The 27,322-nt window shown below is 46.5% G+C and overlaps 1 protein-coding gene across 3 annotated transcripts; it reads left to right on the forward strand.

Moving 5' to 3' along the window:
• On the forward strand, window positions 1-26,931 carry LOC123034428 (protein SSUH2 homolog). 3 transcript variants are annotated; one of them, XM_044451758.1, is made up of 13 exons: window positions 1-980; window positions 2,930-3,034; window positions 4,087-4,165; window positions 6,513-6,642; window positions 8,231-8,291; window positions 9,697-9,821; window positions 12,951-13,013; window positions 15,487-15,551; window positions 17,938-18,030; window positions 19,571-19,676; window positions 20,874-20,981; window positions 22,127-22,213; window positions 25,249-26,931. In XM_044451758.1, the coding sequence occupies exons 2-13, from the start codon at window positions 2,950-2,952 to the stop codon at window positions 25,387-25,389; spliced, it is 1,143 nt and encodes a 380-aa protein (XP_044307693.1). In that variant the 5' UTR covers window positions 1-980; window positions 2,930-2,949; the 3' UTR covers window positions 25,390-26,931. The 3 variants fall into 3 exon arrangements, with proteins under 3 accessions (XP_044307693.1, XP_044307692.1, XP_044307694.1); XM_044451757.1 differs by having other exon boundaries at window positions 1-975; XM_044451759.1 differs by having other exon boundaries at window positions 1-975; window positions 22,136-22,213.
• The last annotated feature ends 391 nt before the right edge of the window (window positions 26,932-27,322 follow it).

A 27,322-nucleotide genomic window follows, 5' to 3' on the forward strand; every position in this document is an offset into this window, starting at 1 on the left:
CTGGGTTGGGAGGGAGCCATGCTATGACATGAGAGGAGTACGGCAGAACCTCGCAGACAAGGTTATCTCCAGAGAGAAGTTAAACAGAAATCCTCTTGCTGGGTTTGCTCATCTCTATCCAGTTCCAGTTCTTAAAGAATTAACAACAACAACCCAGTTCCAAGCTACAGGTTAATACAGATTCTCGGGCCGTTCAAAATTCACCAGCTTCTGTGTGCTCCTCAGTGCTTGATTAACAGCAGGAGCCAAGCCCTTTGAATAGCGCCTCCCCTCCCTTCCCCGGGGTTTAAAGGTAATCCACGTGCGGCTGTTGTGGACTTCGGAGGTTGTAGGCTGCCATCGAGTGGCAGAAACCAGATACATTTTTCTTTCTGCGTGTCGGCAGTGCACATTTGAAGCCGAAATAAAGAAGCACTAAAAGTCTCCCTCTGGTAAAGCCATCCACATTTTATAATTAAGGGCCTGTCACTCTAGGAAAAGTAACCAGAATTGATTAAAATTTGCACAGAATTGGCACTTCCAAAGAGTGTACATTTCCAACTTCCAGTCCACGCGCGAGCGTCCCTTGGCCAAGGCCAGTCCTCACTGGGCTGGGTTTCCCTTCGCCCCCTCCTCCGACGTGGCGGCGTGGAGATCTTGTTTGCCAATCGCTGATGGAGGCAACAGATTCGGATTTCGTCACTGACGTCCTGAGGCCGCTCAAAATTGCAAACCAGCTTTTGTAACTCAGGAAGTTGAGGCAGGAGCGCCAACTCTGACGCCGGCCTAGCAGGGCAGAATCACCACGCCCCACAAACCAACGCCGGGAGGCGGAGGCTTCCCGCACACAAGCGACTGCGGCCGCAAGACGCACGGGACAGACCAACTTTCCGGGGACTTCCAGGCTTCGGGGGAGGAAGCGCCCTATGTTTGCGGGCAGCATCTGAAGAACGAGCTGCCTGCCCTTCCGCACCTCCGGAGCCAAGAGGAAAAAAGGTGAGGTGGGTGTCTTTGAAGCTGCTGCTGAGTGGGACCTTCGTGGGCATCCGCTCACGGAGCCAGGGAGCGCGTCTGCCCGACCCGCGGGGATTGCAGCCCTGCTGCGCTTCCGCGAAGAGCAACAGGAGCCGCCCGGGCGCTCAGCTGCCCGCTCAACGCGCCGGGCGCCGCATGCTGCGCTTGGGGAGGGAAGTGGGAGCCCCCGTGGGAGCTGCCCCGGGCGCAGGAGGTCCAGCGTCCGACCGGTCCGCTCCCTGTCGCGTCTTCCTCAGTGAATTTGATTGACCGGGGAAACAGGGAGAAGCACAGGAGAGTTCCAAGTGGGGGCCGTTGTTGTCACGCCACTCTTCAATTGTATTCAGGAGGTAGGCTGAGTGTACGATTAAAAACTCCCGGGAATGTCAGAACCTGCCCACACTTATTCTTAGGCGCACTGAACGCATTTCGTGCACTTCCACCTCTGGGAGGTGCTCACCCTCTGGGGAATGGAGGGCTGCACTGGAAAGCCACGAAAGCATGAAATAAGCCCTGTCCACCCTCCTACTATGAATAGATTCACAATACCTTTTTATAGTGTGGTGTAGTGGTTAAGAGCATGGGACTGGGACTCAGAGGATCTGGGTTCTAGTCCCCGCTCAGCCATGGAGCCAGCTGGGTGACTTTGGGCCAGTCACAGACTCTCAGCCCAACCTACCTCACAGGGTTGTTGTTGTGGGGATGAGATGGAGGAGGAGAATGATGTAAGCTGCCTTGAGCCCTTTGTAGGAAAAAGGCAGGATATCAATCACAGTATAAGTAAGTAAGTAAGTAAGTAAGTAAGTAAGTAAGTCCTAGGAGTCCTTGGTCAGGAAGCATACCCAGAGGCTGCCAAGGACGAATGTGGCATCCTTGTTCTTTCTCTGTTCCTCTGACTTGTCATATTTATACTCTTGCTGGATTATTTTTCTTCAGTATGTTTGTTTATTACAAGGAGCTCCAAGGAGTGCCTGGTTCTTGCCATCTTCCCATTTTATAACCTGACAACCTTGTGAGGTAGGCCAGGCTAAAGGCAGCTAGCCCAAAATCACCCAGTCAGTTGCAGCTGAGTGGGAGGGTATGTTGAATCTCCCTCCCTCCCTCCCTCCCTCCCTCTCTCTCTCTCTCTCTCTCTCTCTCTCATCATGTCTAAACTGCCCCTTTGTCTGTGGGGTGGGGACTGTTCCTGTTTCTTGGGGTTTAAAGGTTTATGGGTTGATTTGCAGGTTTATTAGGCTGCCTTCTGAAAAACACGTAAATGTCACTGAACTCTGCCAAACTCATTTCAGAGTCTATCTTAATAGGACATATGGCGAAGCAAATACCACTGACAGATTCCAGGTGTGCGTATTAATGTTTAATCCCCTTGCTGTATGTAAGTGGTAGGCTGTCTGGGGAGCATGTGCACACAACTGTGGGATGCCAGAGAGAAAGCCAGGATTCTCTGGGAATCGGATGCACATCCCGAGATGCCACTGCATTCAGGGTTCTGTGGGAATCGGATGCACATCCCGAGATGCCACTGCATTCAGGGTTCTGTGGGAATCGGATGCACATCCCGAGATGCCACTGCATTGCTTACACTGCATGGTCATCTTTGGCAAATCAGCGTTCTTCTTTTGCCATCCTGTTGCCACGACACCTGGGTCATAAAGAGAAAGCTCAGTCAGTGTGGAGCATTCATTCTCCGTCCGGGCAGAAGGCACACAGTGGCCCAGTTTCTCCTTGCCTGCCTGCTCAAGGAGGGCTGTTGAGCAGGCAGAGACAGCAAGGAGGAGAAGAACTCGCTGAGCCAGGAGGCCTTCGGGATCGACAGCATATCCCCTGTGTGCGCAAGTGCCCTCAGCCAGTGCCAGGCCAGCCTGGATCTGCTGTTCCAGGGGCCTGAAGGGCAGCAATCGTTCCAACTCTCCCATTGTCTGTTTTTGTGTTGTAGGTACCATCCCTTGCAAGGACATGACTCAGGCCCCAGAACCTTCTGCTCCCCCGCTCTTTGAGGCAGACATAATCCCTGGCTATGAAGAGGCCACTGGAAATAGTGGCAAGTATAATATTGGAGTGCTGCTGTTTCTAAACAAAAGCAGAGATTGATCAGAGGCAGGGCATGCCACTGCTGGTGTATTTTGAAGGATGTCTGAGTGGATATTGTCTGATCCGAAGCATGCTGTGGTCATTTAGAAAGACTACATGGTTTTAATACATATGGTTTGTGTGTTATGTATCATAGACTCATAGAATACCATTGTTGCAAGGAGCCATGAAAGCCATCGGGTCCAACCCCTGCTGTTGCAGGACACCAAGTTACAGCACCGCACTAAGATGGCCATCCAGTTTCTTTTTGACTGTCTCTAGTGTGGGAGAGCCCATTTGTTAAGCAGTGGCACAATCAGACAGCATCTGTGTAGAAGGGGAAAGAAGAAAGCAAGGCTTCTGACATTGGACATGTTGCCAGCTGTTTAATCTGTCTTTGCTCCCATCTTTACTGCCTTGGCCTGCTTGCTGGCTGCTCCCACATTTTGGCACTCCCCACCAAAGGAGCCCAGTTTGAGTCCTGCTGTGGTGTTCTACCAATAGCCAGAGACATGTTTATTCAGAGAGGTTTTCAGCATGTAATCTGGTCTGTTAAGTTGGGGACTGTTAATAATCTGTTACTGTAGTGATTTTTATTGCATTGATAATATTGTAACCAAGGTTTTGTTTTAGAATGCTTAAAATCAACATATGACTCTTATGGCACAGCTTGAATGCCATTTTGTTGGTTGAAGGACAGGATACCAGGAAGCCAGATTCTGGCTAGAGATCAGGAAAAAATTCCTGACTGCCAGAGCAGTACAGCAATAGAACCAGTGACCTGGGGAGGTGGTGGGTTTTCCCAACACTGGAGGCATTCAAGATGCAACTGGACAGGCATCTGAGGGAGATGGTTTAATTGGGAGTTAAGCCAACTTCTGTTGATTGCATGGCACAATTTTTTCGGCTGTTTTGCAGGTAGAGTCAGAATTGAGGGAAAAGGATCCAGCAAGGTGGTCATTAGACTGCAGAACACTCACAACGCTACAACTGCTTTTCCCTCTCTCTCCTATCCCTTTACAGAAAAAAAAGACTTCCCTTCTCCACCTGACACGGTGCCTGGAGGTGAAGGCAAGCCATGGGATGCTCTGGAAGACTGGAAGTAAGACAGCTCGCTGTTCCTTTGGATGCGCTGAGCAAATAATCCTGATTTTGCTTTTGTCACAAATATTGGAAGCTGCCTTCTCCCAAGTGACACCATCTATTTTCATTTTTCAAATTAGTCTTAGATTATATTTATAACCCTGCCTTTCTTCCTCTTGCAAGGAACCCAAAGAGGCTTACAAGGGTCTCCTCCTCTTTCTTATCTTCACAACAATAACCCTGTGAGAAGGTCAGGCTGAGAGATGGACTGGCCCCAAGTCAGCTTCATGGCTGCATGGGGATCAGAGCCTAGATCTTCCAAGTCCCCGTCTAGCCCTCTAACCATTTGTTCCCCTACTAATGTCGACACGGACTGCCAGAAGGCCCCACGATCAATCCTTAACATTTTCAGATAGGCCTGGAAAATCTGCCTGAAACCTTGGCAGAGTCCCTGTCTGGCAGTGTAGAGAGTATGAGGCTACATGGATGAACTGTTTGGCTTCTTCTGTGTTCCTCTGGTGCTCTGGGCTTTCAGGTGGGGTTTTCCTCTCCGGATGTGAAAATGCCAGCGAGTGAACGTGAGCTGTGGTCCCTCTGCACTAGCTGTAAGATGCACGACTCTGTAAATGGAGGTGAACACATGTCAGGAAATAGATGGGGAAAAGAAAACCAGCATATTGTGTTGATGTGCTTCCCTGGAAAAGAGTGCATGATTGTAAGATTGGTGGATTGGACTGGAGAGGGTTGATGGGGATGAAATTATGGGAAGTGCTTTGTGATTGTTCCTGGAAAAGTAGCCAGATGCCTTTGTATGTCAGGGATATCCCTGACTAAATCGTTAGGAAATACCTGAATGGAGCTGTGCTTCTTCCATTCCTCAGGTAAGGGTACTACAACGTAGGGATCTTTCTGTGAAAACAATGCGAGATTTCTGTGGGCCTCAGGCAGTGATGGCAAACCTTTTAGAGACTGAGTGCCCAAACTGCAACTCAGAACCCACTTATTTATCACAAAGTGCCAACACTGCAATAAAACCTGAATTTGCTGACCACCAGCACAAGGAGGCAACGTTCCACTGACCACCATCTTTTGGCTGGCCCTGAAAAAGGCATCTGAGTGTATTTCCTACCTTGCTTGTTGTTGTTAATTGTGAAGTCACGTCCGATCCATTGTGACCCCATGGGCAACATTCCTCCAGGCCTTCCTGTCCTCCACCATCCCCCGGAGTCCTCTTAAGCTCACACCAACTGCTTCATTGACTCCATCCAGCCACCTCATCCTCTGCCGTCCCCTTCTTCTTTTGCCATCTATTGTTCCCAGCATGAGGCTCTTCTCCAGGGAGTCCTTCCTTCTCATTAGGTGGCCAACGTATTTGAGTTTCATCTTCAGTGTCTTACCTTTCCTACCTTCTGCTAAAATCACAGTCCAAGCAAATCCCTGGCAGCTCACTGGCCAGCCATGCGAAAGCCTGGGGAGTCGCACTAATGAGTGATGTTGTTGCCTGGTGCCCTTAATCTTTCCGAATATGTCCATGGCTGCTAGGGCGATCGGTGCCAACAGAGAGGGCTCAGTGTGCCCCTTCAGGCACATGTGCCAGTGTGCCATCACTGGCCTAAGGCGTACTAAGAGCAAAATAGAAAGACACAGAGGTGGACTGCTGAGCTTTTGCACTCAGTAAGCATTTCTATGCTGCTGTTTTTTGCTTTTTTTTTTTTAAGAAATCTGATGGGGAAATAGTGAACTTTGGCTCATGTGGTCTGTTCAAATATTGAAATGCTCAACCAGTAAATAAACCCATTAATCCTAAGTCTTCAGTGACCTCCTTCTGAGGAGATCAGTTCAGAGCACGATGCTCTGTATAAGGCAGGGCTTCTTTATCTGCTTTCTCCCAGCTACTGAATCTTTGGTGGTTTCCTGGTATGTGTGGAACTTGTTCCTCATTCTAAAACTCTTGAAATGCCTCTTCCCAAGGCTTAATTACTGGCAATAAGTGCTTTAAGTTGTAATTAGCCAGCATTTGGAGTGGGGGAGACGGGGACTAGTTGTTCAGCCTGCTTCTTTTCCTCCTTACCCCACATGCATCCCCAGAGAGCTTCTACAAAATCAAGGCATAGTTTTGTGAAGTACCTGAAGTCCTAGAGCAGTGTGGGAAGCAGGATAATTCTCTTTCTGTATGCAGAGCTAGGTGTCCTCTAATGAGTCATGCCCCCCTTTTGCAAGGTTCTGCAGAACAGATGCAGCGTGTGCGTGCGTGAGAGGGAGAGAGAGAGATTTCCACCACGTTCACTGCATTCCTTGGCAGATGCTTCAGGCAATGGTTCGCACTATCAGTTCTGCTGATTCCCTTTCCCATTCCTTTTCTACAGTGCAATTGCCATTTCAGAAGAGGTAGCCAAAAGAGCATTTGAGAAGTACGTTGCAACAAAGTGCTGCTACAGCGAGGTCCCAGCTAGAGAGATGGAGATCCGTGAGGCACAGTCATTCAATACTTACAGAGTAAGTCCGTTTGTTCTAACTTCTCAAAGGCTCTTGGTGCAATTTGCATCATGGTACATACATTTGGCAGCAGGGGCTCCAAGGATGACCAATTGACCTATGACATTTTATGGGATTCTCAAGTATTACACTAAAGACAGAAACGCTTAGGAGTGTTACAGAAATGTCTAAGTGAGCTTTGTTTCATTCTACTGTCTGGCCCTGGAGCTTACCTCTTCTTCATATTATCTTCCACCTGATGAGATTCTGCATGTAGCGACTTCAGCTGCAAATCCAGATGTGGAAGGAGCAACCCTGAAAGAAAATGTTCATACTCTTGCTTCATAGTCTCCCTGTCCTTCTGATAGACTTCAGAATAATTCTTCTGAAGCTGTAAACTTGTATCTTTTGGTATATTATTATGCTTGTCTTTGTTGATTAGTGAAATATAAATCTGATTTCATTGTTGTTGTTTTTACCGAAATACCAGTTTGTGGCATCTTGCCTATTCTGTGTCCCCCAGGCACAAACCATGCAGAGCAAGAGGACTCCACCCCTTAAAACAGAAAAAGCTGGCTTGTCTTTCCGTGGGTGGTGTAGAGAGGGGGGCCATCCCTTGCTCAGTGCCGGCTGCTCAGATAGATTTGTCTGATTCTGAGAAGAGGCAGGGGAGCAAAAGGGGTGTGGAAGAGTTGCCTAATTCGAGGTTACCCTGTGAAGCTTCTTGGGTCGAGTGTGAGAATCCGCCTGCCTAGGAAAGGGAAGGAGATTTTTCATGGTGGGTTGGGGAGCAAATGCCAAAAGAGCCTCCTGACCCAATTAGTCACTGGTGGGAGAAGCAAGCTGCCCACGCACAAGGCCTCAGGCCTTCCTGCTGTCTGGTCCTAAAACAGCAAGCATCTCCCTGAGGGTGCAGTCAGATGCTCTGCTGAGAGAGGGATAGAGGGGAAGTTTCACTTTGGATCTAGTTCTTTACAGGGGCAGATGTTTCTCTCTCTAATTTAGTAGAACGCTACTTATAGGTTATATGTTTGACAGTCGGTTAAATTGCAATCACAGAATTCCGCTTTAAATTTTGAGTTTGATAAACAGAAGGAAAAGAGGGAAGGGATCACCAGCTCATGACAGGTGGGGAGAGGAATGGAGAGGCCATAAGACACCATGGTACAGCATGGTCCTTTCTCTCTTCTCTCTGCCCACCAGCACATGCCCTTTTGTCCCTCGGGCATCTTCTGTGGGGCTGCTCTTGCAAACTTGCTCAGAGAAGCTTTCTGCAGGGTCCAAGGGAAGCTCCAGGATGGGATATCCTGCTCTGCCAAAAGGGAGACATGCAGCATCCCATGGTACCCTAGATGCTGCCTAGAGGCCATAGGATTTCTCTGATTTTATATTACATACATAGCAACTATTTTGAATTGCTGCATTTTTATTCAGAAACTTAAGATAGTAGACTCTGGTTATGAAGTTGCTTCACTTCCTAAGTAGTAGAATTGCCTCTCTTCAAACTCCTGTGTTGCAACATTTCCAACACACAGCTGAAGAAACTCCCCCAGTCTTTTTCTGGATTTGATGATGTTCTGTGTCTAAATTTTTAACTTTGATTTTCTAGTATTGTTTGGAAACATTTGTTGAATCGAGGTCTTCTAAATGGAAAACGGAGCCTTATCGTGGTAAGTATTATATAAAGATTTCTGGTAACTTGTTCTGATCTGTACTTTTTCATTCATATAATATTTATAATTAATACATATTAGCATCTCTAAGCAGTTTATACACAATTTGCTGTAAAATACAGCTATAATACAATACAACAAATAAGTATTTAAAATGTGCAATAGCAACATTGTGACAGGTTCTTTGTCCCAAAAATGACCATTCATTTGAGTGACCAAGGCAGCTGTCCCAAAATTGGACTTAAAGCTGGATCAGATTGCATCCAGGAACCACCTGCAACATCACCCCCTTGTTAAACAACTTTAAAAAGTTGTTAAAAATCATACACAAAGCAGGCGCATTTAACTGGATTGAACAGAGTCTGATGGGCTACTGCAAGCCGACCTGGGACACGCTTGTTTGACTTAGGAATGCCTGTTGCTGGATAAGTACACACGGCTTGATAAAACAAGGTAAATACTAGGTAAGAACCTTGCAAATGAGCACAGCTTGAGCTGTGGCAAAGTTGTGTGTGGGCCCCTATTCCAGTCTCAAGTGGAACCTCCTTGCTGAATCCATGACACAGAAACTGCAGGTGGGACAGAAGTCCTGGACTGTTTCCCTTCCAGCATCCCACATTCTCTGCAGATTTCCATCCTTTCCTTCTGAGGCAGAGTTGGAAGGTGTAGGGGTGCTGCAGGATGCCGCAGAGGGCATAGAGGTTCCCTTCCACCAGGGGCACAATGAGGATGTTGGATCCAATCCCTTGTTTGTTGGAATCTTGCTTCCATCCTTGGTCCTGTGAACAGGAGTCATTCCTAGATTCCTTGGCAACACGAAAGCCATTCTTGTAATTGTCATCTATAGAGTTGGGATTCTAGTTATACCTGCAAGTAAGGAGGAAGGAAGGAAACTGATAAAGCTTGAATGAGCAGAAAGTATTCTGTCTGTCTGTCTATTGATTGATCTATCGATCTGTCGTTCTAGACGACCCAATAGGTGATGTTCTCTGGCTGGTCTACAACAGTTATATACCATTTTATTTCAAAAAATTGGAAAATCAATTCCCTCTATTGCAGTCCAAGTCAAGTGGTTAAGAGTTTGAAAAAAAGAAGTGACTCCATTTATTTTAAACAGGATTAAATGTTTGGGTACACGTGTCGTATTAAGCTATGGATAATACAGGGAAAAGAGCTGGGGCACTGATTGTTCTTGGAGGAAGAAGAAGGGAATGTGGGAAATTAGCATTCATAATGCTGGATTCTAGCATGTAGGTCAGAGTTTTGGGGAGAGCCACCCTATGCACTGGGCTGTAGTGACTTTTAACATCTCTGAATTTCTGGTGGGGGTTGCTGCTCAGTTTGTCCAGCAGTTGATGGCATCAGGTGTCAGAAGATCTACACCAGTGTCCATATATTTCAGGTGATCCTGTCGATTCCAGTCCTGATGGCATGGCTCCTTACCCTTGGGCTGTGAGAGTGGATGCTTCTGCCATGTTTAAGAATGAAACCAGGAAGGTCATCGTACCTCACACGTCATCAGTAATGGTAGATTGAGCATATGGAAATGAACAATGCTGTTACTCCTTTTAAAAAGCAACTTGAGATTAACCTTCTAAGGCAATACTTTTTTCTGTCTTTTTTAACATCTTCAGAGCTCTCATTGTTGAAAAAGAGCCCAGTGGAGGCCTTTCAAAGCCTTGAGTAAGGAGGAATTCAAGTACAAATGCATTGGCAGAGAAGCGTTTGAAAGACACTGTATTTGCAGGAGTATATAAAGTTCGCTGTTGTTATGTGCCATCAAGTGGCCTCTGACTTATGGCAATCTTATGAATGAACGCTCTTCAAAATGTCCTGTCCTTCATAGGCCCGCTGAGCTCTAGTATACAAACCACATGTACCAAAAACAAAGAACATTCATGTATGCTTTTTATTACTATTGAGTCAGCTCCAGGATCTGCCTCCCACAAGGGAAGACCATCTGAGAGGGAAGGGCTCTACAAGTAGGAGAACCCTTCATCCAATTTTGGGCAATTTCACCCTTCTCCACCATGCTACAGCTCACCCCATGCAGTAGGATCTTCTGACACTGGATGATTTAAGCTATGGCATCCATTATGAGCCGCTCGCATAATCTCCTACTTGGGGTGGTTTGTGGTGTCATCAAAACCAGCTGGCATGGCTCGTTGGAGGGTGAAGCGACATTCAAATCACTTATGGCTTGATTAGGGAAATGGCGGTGGGCAGTGACTATGGCTTAAGCAAGTGATCATGGTTTGTTTATCCCACAATGATCAAATGAACAAGCATTTTGGGGTGAGGACAGATCTGCGTTGGGAAAAAAGGACAGGTAATTCTATTCCCTCAGGTGTGGGTAATGGAGCTTCCAGATCCAACTTATTGGCTATGTTCAGACATAATGACAAGTGTGGCTGGAAACAGCACAGACATGGTCTGTCATCGCATGTGAATTCAGCATCCATAGGGAAGCATGGCATATTTCTGTGATTTCCCACAGAGAAACAACAGTTTGTTGTAGTTTCCGCACTTCACCATGGGTTGTCGTTACATGTTAATTTAGCCACTGTGTTTGTGGTTTTCACATTCCTGCCATAGAGTTTGGCAGCAAGAGTGGCCAACTCACCAGATGCTCCAGCCTCCAATTTTTGCTGTGCTGTTCTGCCTAGCAACCGCTAAGTCAGCTAAAGCCATGTTCGGATTGGCTGCCTTGTGCTACTTTTTCCCTCCCTGCACATGCTGCCTACCCGATGCCCAGGCATCCGTCGCTCTGGAACCTTGGCAGCAGCAGGGCATTGTTCTGCGTTGCCTCCACAGCAGCAGGGCCCTTGGAGGTGGGCACACTTGGCCTCCTCTGCTTCCAACAGAGGGTTGAACGAAAGATTTTCTTCTCATCTGTAAGTGCCTGATTCGCATTAGAACCAAGTGTGCAATTCTACTCCCAATGGCAAAGAGGGTAAGAAAATAAATAAGTCTTCACTGGAACCTATCCTTTAATTTTTTTTAAAGAATCCCCACCCCCACTAGTGGGGATGGCATTTCTCCCGAAAAAGAAAACTAGTAGGAAGGAAGCTTAAATCCTCCTTCCCCAGATCAGCACAATCCCGATCCAAATGAGGAGGACAGAAAAGGCCAGCGTGTATAGCTCCCCTGTGCATACCTTAATGGACCATTCGTCAGGTGCGAGCAGACATAGGAATATACTTTGCCCTTAGGAAAGCAGAGCTTCCCAGGTCTGTGTGCACCTGGCCTTCCATGCAGCAGCATGAGAGTTGTTGTAGGAATACCCAAGGCAGAAGCAAAAGCATAAGAGTGAAGCAGGGAAAGTGTGTGAGCTGAAAGCAACAGAATGAAATTCAGTTGGGACAACTGCCAAGATCTACTCCTAGGAGAAGGGAACCAAATGCACAGCTACAAGATGAGCACTCTCCCACCCTAGGGACATTCAAGAGGCAGTTGGACAGCATCTGTCCAGGATGCTTCAACTTGGGGGCTTGCACTGCAGAGGGGGTGGTCTCAATGGCCTTATAAGCCCTTACAGCTCTACTCTTCTATTATTTTCCCACAACATTTGCTTATGCTTTGTTTCCTACGTTCCTGTTCCAGTAACCCATGTTGATCAGCAGGTCTTGTTTTGCTGGGTTATCAGTCTCCTTTTGAACTCCTGCATATAGGCTTTTGATGTCTTCTTTTGCAGTCTTTGCTGGAATGTAGACATGACGATGGTTATCCTGACAGGTTTTCTGTTAATTGCGACTGATATTATTTGGTCAAACTTCATATTATAGCTCCTTCCTGCCTGTGCTGCATCTCGCCTCAGTATTAGAACTACTCCATATCTTTGGAGTTTGTCTTTCCAGAGCAAAAACATCTCATGTTCCTCTGATTGGAAGTGTCCCATTCTAGTCCACTTTGGTCCACTCGGTCAAGCCCTGTGAAGCCCGGCCTTCCCGTCCTGCTTTAAGGTTCCACACGGCTCACGTTCCATGTCAGCGCAGCATCAGACTTCTCCTTTACCTCTGTGCCTGTCAGCCAGTAGCCTTCCCTTTGGCTTTGGTCTACTTGCATCATCAGTGACAGCTCCATTTGAACTTCCCCTCTGTCCCTCCTGTGTAGCTAGTTGAGTACCTACCTGGGGCGGGGTGGGGTGATCTTCTGGCACTATCTCTTGTTTCCTCATAGGGTTTTCAAGGTAAGCTAATTCAGAAATGGTTTATCATACCCTTCTTTGCACAGTACAAACCAGATGTAGCTTGAGTGTTACTGCCATTGTCTGTGCAAGATCTCCACCAGGGTCACTTTCAACTGCTGCCCAGGAGTGGTCCTTCAGGAGTTTCTCTGCCCCATCATCCCTGTGGAGAGCCATTCTCTTCTGCTGATGTGGCCATTACTCCTGAAGACGGTGGGTGCACCTTAGCCAGGTGCCTCAGCTCTGACCACTGAGCCTTGGGTGGCCCTGCGAGGGGAACGGCCTAGTGAGACCGCCTGCCCTCCTGGCCACATTGCTCTTGGCTTCTTGTGACATCCTGCCCACCCCATCGTGCTAAGGGGTGCATCCAAGGGGAGGATATTCATAGCTACATGTTCTTGTATGGGTCTTTTTATGGGTTTGTTGAAACTTATAATAAAAATACTTTGAATGCTCTTCTTCCCTTTAAGACGTGTCCAAGCTGCCATGGACAGGGTAAAGTTAGCTGCAGTAGCTGCCATGGATGTGGGACGGTGAGTGTTCACGTGCTTTCCTTACTGTGATGCTTAGTCTCAAGGTCATAAAAGGAGAAGAATAAGTGATGAGATGAAATAGAGCAGTTGACAAAATTTATTTTTTCCTCACTTGAAAACATGCATAGCGAGGGTTTGAAATGCTCGCTTTCATGCAAGAGCATCAAGATAGAGCCATAATTATCTTCAGTCTTGGACTGCAATCTGAACCACGTGGGTATGGAGTGGGTTTCCATGGGAGGTCGTTGAGGCCCCATCGGTGCGGGTGTTCAAAGATAGGCTGGACATGCGCATGGTGGGCATGTCGTGAGTGGAGCCGGCTGGAGCCAGGGGTCAGATTAGATGGCCCGGGAGGCCCCTTCTGACCCGCTCTGTTTCTATATTTCTATGTTATGCAGCCCAAATCCTGCCCCACACATATACCTTCTTCCAAGCCCCTATCACTTCCATCTTCCACTGCTGCAACAGCTTCCGCCTCCTCACTAGCAAATGGGGCAGAGGCAAGAAGAGAGGCTGTGTCAGTATCCCTTGAATACACCCGACTCTCTGGTTCTACCTGCAGGTGGTGTGCTGTCCAAGTGCACTGGGCGTCAAAGCAAGATGCAGGGAACTGCCCCATTTCCTGCTGTTGGTGTGGCAGGAAGGCAAGCTGGGAGGGGATGCCAGGCTGGCATTGGGTGACTGTGAGGGGTTGGGCTTCTCCTTGTCCGGAGAAGCCCAACTCCAGACAAGGAGCTCTTCTTCATTTTGTACAAGAATGTGGATTGAGGCCTTCTTGTTTTGAGCAGGTGGCTCTGAGAGTGGGGACCTGGACCCAGCCGCCCTTCCAGGCCATGCCAGTCTGCAGTCCCAGCTGCTATCATGGCCCACTGACTCAAAGGAAATTAGCTTTTAAATATTTAATGTATTTGAAACCCACCCGCTAGCATCATGCCCTCTGGGTGACCATTACAATAGTAAGACCTGATAAAATAACATTAAATAAAAGCGATAAAATTTAAAATATCATCATAAAATAAAGCAAGATAAATCACAATAGCCATAACTTAATAAAAATAAAATATATCAATAGCATTTATTTATTTAGGATATTTATAGACCATCCCTCACTGTCATCGCTGGATGGCTTACAGCATTATTCTAAATTCTAAATAAAATAAATTAGCTATTTCACAAATATATATTAATGTATGATATATTAAAAACAGCACTATAGTCCAAATGGTCTAAGTCGTGCCACAGGCACGCCAGACAAAAGAAGCCTTCTGCCAGGCACCTAAAATTCTGCGCAGGAAGTGCCTGGTAAACCTCATGAGGCAAAGCATCCCACAGTCGGGGTGCTGCCACAGAAAAGGCCCTCCTTGCAGCCTCTCCCTTAACCTCCTTGTGGGGAGTAGCTTGGAGGAGAGACTCAGCTGATGATCTTAGGCAACGGGCCTAAGAGTTAGGAGCTCCCTAAGACAATGTGGCCCCAAGCCTTTAGGGTCTTCCATGTCATGGTCAAGCCTTGAATCGGCCTGGCGTGGAGCAGGAAGCCAGTGCAGCCGGCAAAGACCAGGGCAATATATGCTGAAGGACCGGTCCTTGTTAGAGCTGCTCTGCACTGGATCATTTGCAGAGTGCAGACCGCCTTCAAGTGAAAGCCCATCTAGAGCACATTACAGGGGTCCAGGCTGGGCGTTACAAGGGAATGACCGTGGCAAGACGTTTGCACCGCTCCGTGCTAATAGTGGAATGTATTATGTCTGGGTTGACACCTAACAAGGAGGCAGCATGGGAAATTCCCCGAGGGCCTTTTTAGGGGTGTCAAGCACGCCCAGCGCCCATCCTTACTGGGTCTGCATGCAAGGACAAGCTACGGAGTGGCTCAGTCACACCATTTCGTAGATTGAAAAGGGCTATGAGGAGCTTCGTGGGAATGCGCCCTTCTCATTACAGGCAAACCCACCCTGTGTCTTGTATGTCCACGTACTGTTCTCAGTGCCATGTGTAATCATTTCATTTTAAGCATCACCCCTTGTGCGTCGGCCGGTGTCTCTTTCTAAATCATTCCCATCTCCACCTGAACAGTGTCCATGTTCTTACTCATTTGTCTTCCCCCTGTTGTTCCTGGGCGGGTCCCAGGGAAGGGTGTAGAGCAGCGATGGTGGAGCACTTGCCACCCGAGGTGCTCCGACTGTGACTGCAGTGGCCCAGCCGACACGGCTACTCGTGGTCTGGGAGGCTAACGTTTGCAGGCTGGCAGAATCTGGAGGCAGCCTGGTATTCAGAATTTCAGCCTTCATAAATAGCTATGGTGAAATGAGCAAAACTGCACAAGGAAAAGCTAGGAACAAGGAACGGTCAATATGGAGTGACAAAGCCAGTGCTGCTATTAGGAGGTTAATACAGATCCATTTGTGCCTAAGAAACATGCTTTCTCTCAACAGAACTTTCTTTTTTGTGTCCTCCCTTTCCAATTGAATCCCAACAGCAATCATGCTTTTCCTGTTCTGGAAACGGAGAGTGCAGCAGCTGTTCTGGAACTGGAACTGTTACGTGAGTGAACCAATAGATGTATATATAGAAGCATGAGTGATGCAAAGATTTATTTTTCTTTGCACCGTGGTTTGACTACTCCATGATGTGAGAATATTACTGCACTCATCCTCTGTGGGTCATGACTGAAGGGATCCCATGGCCAATTTGGGAATGGCTTCTGTGGCATCTGCAGTCATTTGCAGACCCCACAATATGACCTGCGTGTGGTATCAAGGCACACATGCATGTATGTGTGCCTTGATACCACACACAGGTGTGGTAGAAGCTCAGGGAACCAAGGTTCATTTGAGATGCCAGGAAGCACTTCCTGACAGTCAGGACCCCGAGGGTATGGAATGGGCTTCCACGGGGGGTGGTTGAGGCCCCATCAGTGCGGGTGTTCAAGGATAGGCTGGGCATGCATATGGTGGGCGTGTTGTGAGCAGAGCCAGCTGGAGTCAGGGGTCAGACTAGATGGCCTGGGAGACCCCTTCTGACTCTCTCTGTTTCTATGTTTCTATATTGCTTCTTTTCTGTAGTTACGTTAGCAAATCATTTCAGCTGTCGAGCCATATAGAAGGTATAGTACCTCAATCCATAATCTGCTCTACAGGGATCATAATCTTGAACTGCATTGCACACTTCTAAGAATCAGAGTGTTCAAAACACATGTTTCTTCTTGCACAGAGTGTGATACCAACACAAGTATTCCATACCTGATATTAGCATGCATTTTGTACCCATATCAAAGGCAAAAGCTACTGTCAGACGTCTCTCCAAATGAGGGCTATGGTGCAGGGCTGAACCTTCCAGATAGTTTGGCCAGAGCACTCTCAGCCTGAGCCAGCACAGCTGATGCTGCGGGAGGGGGGTGAAGGGCTGGCTGCCTCGCTCCGATGGAGCTGGTCGCCAAAGCACCTGTGGGGCCACTCGCTGGACTTCCCCGCGGCAGTGCAGCTGGTTCAGAAAACCAGCATGTGCAGCCAAGTCCGTAGCTCTGTGTAGCGTATTATGACCTGGAGGCAATGCAGGATATTTCAGGTTTTGCACTCCAGGAGGATTTCAGCTGTTGCGGAGCTCTAAGTTTTCTCTGGATAATTTAAAGAGAACAAGCTGAACATGGGTCTGATACAGGGAGAGATTTGTAAACGGTTCAGGATTAGGTAGCATAGCAGTGGATTTTCTTTCACTCTTCGTTCCTTAGTGGGCTGTGTTCCCGACAAATGGGGCACAGCATGAACAGCCCACAGTTCTACAACACTGGAAAGCAAAAAAAAGCTCAAATATACTGTTTGATTCAAGATCGTTGACTTCCGCTGCCCTTAAAATGTATTATTATACCAAATAGTTAAAAATATGTTCCAATTAATATGGGAAATCTTCTTGAGTCATGTTCAGAATTAGGGTCAACAATAATAACAACCACAACAAAAGTTAACAATTATTTGAATGTCATTTGCAGCTACACTTTTTTCAGTTTAGAATACCCCGGGTTTATCAGCTTGGGGAAAAACACTGGCTTCATGTCTGTAGCATTCTGGACAAAAATGGCCCCTGCCAGGCAGAGGAACTTTTCATAATCATTACTTTTACATTTTTAGAAGAGAAAGAAAACACAGCTTCTGGGAAGCCCACCCATCCAGAACCCTTTAAACTCCTTTGAGAAATTGTAAAAATTCTCCCGTCCTGATTTTTTTTCTTGTGAATGATGTTCCCAAATCTGTAAGGACCGTTTTTTCAGTTGTAACTTCAAGTGTTGTGCAGAATTTCCTAGCATGCAAAATTATATTTACATTCAGTGAGTCAGGAATATATATTGGGCTGGGCAGCAGGCCTTTGAATTTTCTTTCTCATGTAAGCCAGGGCATGGGCTGAAGGCAAATGATGCAGCGAATTGGGAGCAAACTAAGTTCTTGGCCCAGTTAGTGCTGGAATGAGAGACCACTGTATCTTCTGTGCCTATTGCTCTGAGTTACATGACTGAATATAAGTGAGACACACATGAAAACTCTCGGCCATTGTTCTCAAACTGTGAGTGTGCCATTGTGTAAAACATCTGCAGGAGACTGCAAAATGCTTCTTTCTGTTTGGGCTTCACACAGAGAACATCAAAAGGGAAGGACCACTGCTGCTCATTCTTAGAGCACATCCCAGGTTCCATCGTGGCTTGTACAGTCTGGTGATGGGAAGGAAGAGACTGGAAGGGCTGCCATCAGTCCGAGTCAATAGCATTGGACTTCATGGACAAACAGTCTGGTCTTATAAAAGAAGAGCGGACTTTTTGCCAAATATTAAGCACCATGCAGATTTGTCCCTGTTGAATACTTCAGTGTTCACATATAGGCACCTGGCTATTGTTTCCTCTAATGAAAAGCTGCATTCTTGTGTCATACCTTCTCTGCAGGTGTACTTTCTGCTCTGGCTGGGGGGAAACAACATGCAGCAGATGCACGGGAAGAGGAAAACTGCTGACCTACCTCCAACTAAAAGTCACATGGCAAGTTTTTTGCTTCTGAAAAACAAACTACAGTATCAACATCAGTGTCTTTGCTTTGCCAGTGTAGCTGCCTGAGCCTGCTAGTCAGTGTCACTAAAGGTGTTTTGAATGTGCAAGGGGGGGGACCACAAAACCCAGCAATTATATCCTGGAGGGCAGGCCCCTCGCAGTATAGGCTTCCCTGGCCAGGTGAGTGATCCAGGAAGCCACCGGCATCAATGCACCCAGCTGGGTTGTTGGGAGCAGCTGCATTCAGCTTCCATGAGTTTTTTTGGAGACTCTTTCAACGGGTTTGCCTATTTCATAATGCCTGATTCACACGAACGACAGGCAGCGATGAGATTTTGTTCAGCTGAGTTTTCAGCAGTTTTGGACCAAAACCAGCATGACCCTTGTTCCCCACCTTCCCTATTCACCCAGTTTTGCCCCATGCAACTTTTTTTTTGTTTCCCTGGATGGAAAGTCCTCAAAGGGAAACGTTTTGCAGATGTGGAAGAGGTGAAACAAAAAACGGCAGAAGCACTCAAAGGCATCAGAATCGACAAGTTCAAAACCTGTTCTGAGCAGTGGAAAAAAGTCTATATAGGTGTATTGCATCAAACGGAGAGTACTTTGCAGGTGACTGAAGTATGAACATGTAAAAATAAATACACGTTTTTTAATAAATAAATTCCGGAGGTTTTTGGGTCCCCCCTCGGGTATTGCTGGTGGGGAAGGCAGCTCAGCTGATGTTGAAGAATTTGGCACGAAGGCTCTCGACATTTAGGTTCGCTGCACAAGGCTCACTGAAGCGCTGGCGTGGCTGACAATGTCTGCTCTGCAGAGCAGCCCAGAAAGTATCCCTGGATGCCGTCCTGGGCCACGAGGACTCTGCCACCAGAGGCCTCTGGCCAGATGAAACCTGCGGGAAAGAGCCAGGCAGGATGGGTGGAATGACCGAGGCGAAAACACTGCCTGTTCTGGCTTAATTACATCTAGAGGAGCCTTTCCCCTGTCTTGCTGGCCTACATTTTGGTGACTGGGACAGGAGAAGATGCTCCTGTGTCGAGTGGGTGTGGGCCTCTTCCTGCCCTTCTCCATCCATCCACTTGCTTCCTTTCTGCTTGTCTGGCCCTCCCCCAGGGACACCGTCGTAACCTGTGAAGAGGAGTCGCTGCAGACTGCAGCCCCACGATTGGACTCCTCGTGGGTGCAGGGGAGAGATCAGCAGCACCCGACAGCGGCCCTGATGCTGCTGTGGACTATTGGATTACTCTGCCCATGTAGGAAAGGAATAGAGTGTGCAGACACCGAATTATTCAGAGGTTGCGCCATTTTTTTGAGTTTATGATTTATGTTCAGTCCTCTCTGTGGTACGTGCGAAGGGCACTGCATCCATGCTCCAAAGGAAGCTAGCATAAAAACCCAGAGCATCAGAGGGAATTCAGGCCTGTATTCCAGGAAGGAACATTTTGAAGGGCTTGGTTTGAGATGATTTATTTGCTTTGAAGCTAAGATGTGCAACTAGTAGTCATTACTGTATTTGCTGTTGCTTTCACAGGGAGAACAAGCTTTTTGAATATGTGATGGATCATGGATTTGGATTTCCTATTAAAGTTTTCAAATCAGTCAAGGGACAGCAATTGTTACTTGATGAGCAACCTATGGTAATGAAGCACTTCCAACAAGAGCAGGGATGCAGGAACGAAATGGAACTGAAATATTCACAGATTTCCTCCCTTCCCCATTGCAAATGTACTTGAAGGCTTTTAAATAAGCCACATAAATCTATACTGTTCCCATCTCCTTTGCTGTTGTGTTGGGGCAGGAAAGAAGTCCTTACTGTATTTATTAATGCCCCTTTCTCCTGATAACGCATAACTCCAAACTTCCTTCCTTTCTACTGTTCTTCTTAACATCAAGGGTAAACCATGCATCTTATATTCAGATGAAAGTAAGTGGATTCCTTTCAGGAAATTTCCCTAAGCTTTTAAAAGTTTGGGCAGAGTAGCAACAAAACAATGCGTTGTTGTTGTTGTTGTTGTTGTAATTGTAGTCTTAATTATAGAGACTTTCAGCAGAAAAACTTGGTGGCTTATATTCAGAATATTTAGTAATACTGTTATTTTAGGCATAGCTCTGTGCATGTGGATTTCCACAGCAATCTTTACCTTGCTTTAGCTCTTCTCTCTTAGATACTGGGTGGACATTAAGCTTGTAACCATTTCAGGATGGACAAAAATATCCAAGGCTTTTGTAGTGTAAATTTATTCTGAGTAACGGTTGTGAGATTTAGTAATTCACCATCAAATGATCGTGGATGCTGTCCTATAAGCATAAACATATTTGCAGAATTAGGTAATTCACACACATAGTAATGCAGCATTAGATAATAGATAGAAATTCAGAAAAAGGCACTAAGATATACTGAGTCATTTTTCTTACAGTTTCAAATTCATTGGTTGACCCTTCGGAACATTCGTTCGGGCAGTTTCTTCAGTGTTCACACTCTAAAAAACACAGAAAAGGCTGGAAAACATGGGAGGGACCTTGGAGGGCAATAATGTTGCCAACTTCCAGCACTGTCCCCCAGGCTTCCATGAGTGTGGGAGCAAGACTACTCAAGAAATGCCTCATCTAGAGAAGCCCTGATTCTTTCTCCTGATAATTCTTCATCTGGTGCAAACCCAAGTGGAGTGCACTTGGTGACACCTTAGTTCTTCAACCTGACATTCACAACAGTGGCTTGTTTTCCATTTATTTGTGTGTGAGGCTGTGATTTGTGTCTGCATGATGTCAGTATGTAATTTTGAGCCCTCCTTTGTTCATTAGTGTACCTCCCCCCCATATTTATATTTTCACAGGTATCCCCAGTGGTAGGTTTCCCTGCAGGTATCATAAACGAGGTCTCCCGGAATGCCCTTAACAAACATCAAGCTATGTTTGCATCCACAACTCCAATCTCAGGGCCGGTGAGTGCCGTGAAGACTGTGACTGCCTTCGCACAGCACAACAAGCACTGTGAACAGTTACCATGGTTCACTGTTATCTATCCATATGACAGATAATCAAATAGCTTTTCCATTATCCTGGTTTTCATCCTCCCCACTTAGTCTTCCTGCTGTTGACATCAGGAAGCCTTTTAGTTCCATCAGCCCAAAGTTCAGTACCAAGGTGCATTGCTCCCTGGTTGTGTCTCCTGCCTGTTCTTCATTGGTCCATGTGTAAAGCTGTCCTGAGATGTCAGTGGTGGATGGGTTAGAAAAGCTTCAAACAAACAAACAAAATAAAGGCTGAATGGCTGTAGTGGCCCCTACAGGTGCCACTCTTTCCAGGAGACTGTATGGTAGTTGTGTACCAGGACTATGAAAACCATGATCCTGGGTACAGACAACAAAGTTATCCATGGTGGTACAGAGAAACCATAAAACAAACCATGGCTTCTTTTCATAGTTTCTTAAAGACCAAACTTACTATGGTAAATTACCGCAGCTGGGTTCTGACAACATATCAACAACAATAAAATACCGGCATGCCTAGCCAGTGTGGTATAGTGCTTAAGAGCATGGGACTGGGACTCAGAGGATCTGGGTTCTAGTCCCCACTCAGCCATGGAGCCAACTGGGTGACTTTGGGCCAGTCACAGACTCTCAGCCCAACCTACCTCACAGGGTTGTTGTTGGGATAAGATGGAGGAGGAGGTGTAAGCTGCCTTGAGCCCTCTGTAGGAAAAAGGCAGGATATAAATCGGAAACTAAATAAATGTCTGTGTTGTCTGAACCCAGGTTAGGTCTTACAAAGCACTCAGCAGAAAACCCACAGTTGATTCAGAGTCAACACTGTCTTCCTTCTCACAGTTCTTAATTTCGCTTTAGCTGAGACACACCTGCCCAGAAGCGGGGTCATTTACGTTGTTCAGCATTATCAGTAGTAAATCCTTCTTGCCTATCAATGCCTACCTACAGCGCACAGAGAAGCTCTGTATGGCCTAACGGTGCCGTAGGGCTGAGATGTGGTTTGTTGTTGACACAGTGCCAATACCGTCACCAGCCAAGCCTTATTGGATGGTCTTGATTTCTCTTTCCATTTCTGTATTTTAAAGTGTGCCTTTTTCTAGGCACTGCAGGACCCCAGCACTGCTACCTGGAGCGTCATTGAACAACCTTCCGCTGAGTTTCCAAGCACCAGCTGGATACTGAGGCAGGTGGGTGCAGTGCAGATGAGCAAAACACTCAAAGCAACGCCAGCGGTGTCTGTGCTGTGTGTGTGTGTCCCGGCATTCCTGTTGTCTCGTGTGAGAAACGAATGTGCCGTGTGTCTGGAACTGTGCTCCATTCCACTAGTACAGCCCCGCCACACCGTAGGCCAGAAGAGTAAGCTTTCTGCATGTGCCCATCTCCTTGAGATGGGAGTCTTTCTATTATTGCCACCTGAAAGGTAAAACGGTAAAATAATGTGTGAGACTCTTAATTGTCCTGGTGGCTCAGAGTCTGAAATATCCCCGGCCACCGGGCCATGGCAAGTCTGGATGGCAAGCAGGGCAGATGCTGGAGAATCCAACCAGTGGGTGCTGATGGAAAGACCAGACGCAAAGTCTAGAAACAGCTGAAATTAAAGGAGGCAGAAGTTGGAAGCAAGGAGAAAGACAGGCGCTATAGAGAAAGAAAGGAGAGCACAATCTAGCTTTCACTTCTTGCAGTTCAGGCAAGGCCTGGCTGCTTTTATAGACATATTTGTACAAATCAGAGTTGTTATAATCCCAACCGTTATTGTGGATACTGAATACTCTGTGTGTAGAAGCACTAGCACTGAAAATTATTTAAGTGCATGACCCTGTTGAGGAAAAAAGAAATGGAAGACCACAGAACATAAACATTTACGATATTTTTAAACACCAAGCATGCAGCACATTTGCCCCTCGCCCCTTGACCACCTGGAGGAGCAGATTTTTAGGGAGGATTCCTTTGACATTCTTTAAACCAATTATTGTAAGTTTAAGCACAAAATGAGAAAAGAACACTGTGGGATTCACTTTTCCCAACATGACTCCCATGTTCTTCTGGTGATTTCTCCTAATAAGTTGGCACTTTCTGCCATGACCCTTACAGTTTTGAGGAAGTGGTCAGAGTGGGCCACTTGGTCAACCTGTTGGCCATCAAGACAGAGCAATGGCCTGGTGCCTTCCTCATCATGGCCATAAGTGAGATTATTGTTCCCTAGTGCAGAGGTTCAGAAATGCCGTGCTCCAGATTCATCACGCCTAGTGAGACTAAGATGGTTACATGTCTGGAAGGCGAACAGCCGTCCCCAGGACCCCATTATGTCTGATGCCATCTGACAGTCCAGTGCAAATTATGCATATGGCGCCACGCCGAGGTCACAGCACACGAAGCCTTCACACATTTCATGTTTCACCTTCTTGTCTAGATGCAACCTGCTTACCTCAGAGTTTCTCTTGCAGTGACCTTCAGAACGGGCAACCCTCTTTGCCACATGCAGACACACACACACACACTGTGCCTGGCCAGTGACACCTTGTGGATGTAGTGAGGATGCATTGACAGAGGTCCAGCTTTGTATGCAGAATGTCTGAAGTTCAACCCCAGCATCTCCAGGGAGGGCTGGAAATACTTCTGCCCAAAACCTGGGAAAGCTGTGGCCAGGGGATAGTACTGAACTACGATGGGCCCAGGGTCTGACTCAGTTGAGGCGGCTTCCCCTGTTCAGCTTTAGGTCTCACACGTGTAACATGTGGGTCCAAGAATTGTGGATCAGATCCACAGAGCAGTATGCAAACTGGCAGTTGTCTGTTGGTTGGGGGAGTGGGGATTGTAAGCAGCAAGGCCAGATGGAAATGAAGCAAATGGCGTGGGGAGAGAATGCAGAGTGACAATTCTGCTAAGCGCATGTAAAATCTTTTGTAAAAAAAAGTGCACACGCATCATGGATGATGACATAAACATCCTGGCCTTGGTAAGCTGATTAATGCATGTCATGTGGTAAGAGCACCTTGATCCAAGCCATGCGCAATGGCACTGTAGTTCTGCAAGTCCATGCATGATTCTTCCATTGAAGCGCTTTGTTTGAGGAAGGCTACTTATTTTATTTATTTATTTATTTATTTATTTATTTATTTATTTATTTATTAAAACATTTCTATGCCGCCCCTTGCCGAAGCCTCGGGGCGGCTCACAACATCAAATAAAATACACAATAAATTAAAACAATAACAATTAAAATATATACAGTAGAATAAAATAAGCCGCCCTGGCCAAATAAAATTCAATACTATTAACATTTAAAATGCTGCTGAAATAAAAAGGTCTTCGCCTGGCACCGAAAAACAAATAACGATGGCACCAGGCGGACCTCTCTGGGGAGCGCATTCCAGGGCTTTAACAGTATGCACTGCGAGGGTGAACTGTTGCCTGCTGCATTTCCTAATGTCGCAATTTCCTACACCGAAGCTCTTGTGATTCTGGAGGGAACCATGCTTCCTATGTTACACAGTAGACTTTCAGCATGACCCAGTGTGGCTTCCCCCCTCTTCCCCTGTGCTGCAAAAGGCTTACATAGCGGAGTTCAGCACATCTTTCAGCCATAGCTTGTAAGAAGGACATGCTGAGGTGCCACCAGGATGCATCCTATTATGGTAGAGCCTCTTCTGTCCCCTTCCCACTCCCAGAATGCCCACCCAATGCCAGCCCTAAGTTTGGCCTTGCAACCTTGGAGCTGCAGCCAGTGATGGCAACAAGGGTGGAGGTGCCGTGAGCCGAGGTTCTTCTCTTGTGCATTCAAAAGCTGCGGACCCTTTCCCTTGCAAAGCATTCTTCGTTGGCCAAAAAGCACGAAGCACCCAGAATGAATCTCCGAGCATGCACAAAGTGATGTGTTGAACCCAATGCAGCATTCCCCACCAGGAACGCTCCTTACGATTATGCCTCGGCCTTCTGAAAAAGAGCCCACCTCCTCTCTGCACACCAGTCCTCTAACTGGGCCACCCTCCTCCGCTGGTGCATGTCATGGGGTCCAGAGCTGGGGCTGCCTAGTCTGTGAGAAACTGCCCTGCTCCAAATCCAGCTGTACATCTTGGTTATCTGCAGAGCCCGGCTGCCCACCTGGGGAGTCTGGCCTGTCTCCACTTCCCTCCGCTCATGGTCTCCTCAGTCAGGAAGGCAATGGACTTGGACTTGAATGTTTCTGCCAGCAATTCCTTGTTTCGTCTTCGTCTTTTTACAGAGGCAGACAATTGAACTGCTCTATCTTACCAGGGTGGAATATGAGTGGCAAGGGAAGTTCTACTCTTACTACGTGTATGGAAATGAGCACAAGGTGTTCACGGAGGATTATCCCCAGAAGTGTTGCTGCACTCTCATGTGATCCAGGAGGACTCCCAGCTCTGCCTCTCGGCCAGAGCTTTTGGATCATGGGTCCTTTCCCAGACAGGTGTTCCTAAACTGTGAAGGATGGTTTCCCATTTTAAAAGGATGTAAAAGTGTATTCTGTTTGCTGAGCAGAAAATAAAACTCCAGGCCTGCCGAATGGAAGTCGACTCTGGCAATATGCAACTGGGCCACAGGTTGCTGACGCACTTTTGACATGCAGCTTTCGGAGCATATTTTGCACTTCTGCTTGCAGTTTCCAAGTCTACTTGGCAAACACAAGAAGCTATCGTATCACATTGTATGAATGGTTTAAATATAAAAAGCCTTTATGTAAATTTCGTTTAATATTTATATTTTATAGAATTGCCAAGGAAAGGTTATTTTGGTTTTATTGTTTGCTATTTTCATACTGTGACACTGAGTGGTTTTGCTCATCCTTTATGTATTTTGGGACTTATATCACCTTTTAATCTTTTTCAAGGTGCATAACAAGAAAAGAAACCTTGCATTGTCAACTGTTTTGGGTCTTCCATGGAGAAGAAGATCAGTATACAAATTCTAAAGAAAAGTATAGGTGATTTATCTCATTAATGAGGGACCATCTTCTCCTTTATCAATCTACCTGGTCACTAAAGGTTTCCTGGTCTATCCTGAGGACAGACCTAGGATCTGGTTGGAATATTACAGTGTAGGGTCTTTGGGATGGTATATCCCATTCTGTGGAACTCCCTGCCTCGGGAGGTCAGACAGGTGTGAGCATCATGTTGCTTTTGGCACCTGCCAAAGGCATCTTTGACAGATGCCTTCTTGGTATGCTGATCTAATTTACTGGTATACTGATTTAAGCAACAGTGGATACAATGTTTTATTCCATTTACCTTTTATTGTTGATTGCTTCAGAATCTACACCAGAATATGGAGTGCTGCATATGTTTTACAAATAAACAAATGCAGAGGTGTACCTTGAGTAGCACTTCAGGTCATTGACATTTGGTATTTCGTATGAGTAAATGGTTTAAAACTGTGAAAACCCCTAAACAGTTTGGAGCCAGGTTTTTGGGGAGAATGCCTTCTCCCATACATGCCTGCCTGAACCCTGAGATCATAATTGGAGGTCCTTTTCGGAGAGCCCGCTCGAAAGAAAGCAAGGAGGGTGCTGCTAGGTAGGGGAAGGGCCTTTTTGGGCACCCCACCTGGGCACCCCACCTGTGGAATCAGCTCCCCAAAGAGGTGCACTTGGTGCCCACTCTTCATTCCTTTCAGCACCAGATGAAAACCTTTTTTCCTAATATTTCAATGGTTAGATTTTTGTTTCCATTTGAACTGTGCTTTACTACTTCTGATTTAGCTGCTGTTGTGGATGCATCATTGTTTCCTTGTATTACTGTATGAGTTTATACTCATTGTATTACTGTGATTATATAATGATTGTTTTATACGCATTATATCTTTTGAGCCTTTGCACTGATGGGTGATACAGAAATATAATAAATAAATATTAAACAATATGATAAAATAAACACCATACAAAAGCGAATCAGGGAAAAATGTCTTCTTGCTTGTATCGTTCGTGAGCTAGTTTTGCCAATCTCTCCTCTCCTCGAGTTTCACATAAGGTGACATGAACATTGTGTGGGTATCATGACAACTCGCTGTGGGATTCCTCCAGGTGGGACGGCTGTTTTTGCGAAGTACCTTGGGGAAAGCACAAAAAGCGATTAGACCCACCATGAGTACTCCACCTCCTTTCTCCCCTTGGGACATCACGGAGTAAGTTTCCTCTCTGACAGCTGGGCTCACTGTGGCCATTCCTTTAAATTACTCTTCAGGTCCATTTCCCTTAAACAAAAGTGGAGTAGAGGCCTACCTTTTACCTAAATGTTACATTTTGAGCCTTTTATTATATTTAATACATTTTAATATGGTAC

This window comes from Varanus komodoensis, unplaced genomic scaffold, assembly GCF_004798865.1.
Source record: "Varanus komodoensis strain SLA01 unplaced genomic scaffold, ASM479886v1 scaffold6_4, whole genome shotgun sequence".
Classification (NCBI taxonomy): Eukaryota; Metazoa; Chordata; class Lepidosauria; order Squamata; family Varanidae; genus Varanus; species Varanus komodoensis.

Coding starts and splice junctions, on each gene's coding strand:
- LOC123034428 (XM_044451758.1), top strand. CDS start 2,950: ATGACTCAGGCCCCAGAACCTTCTGCTCCCCCGCTCTTTGAGGCAGAC. Junction 13,014..15,486: donor GCTGCCATGGATGTGGGACG/GTGAGTGTTCAC, acceptor GAATCCCAACAG/CAATCATGCTTTTCCTGTTC. Junction 22,214..25,248: donor CCAGCTGGATACTGAGGCAG/GTGGGTGCAGTG, acceptor GTCTTTTTACAG/AGGCAGACAATTGAACTGCT.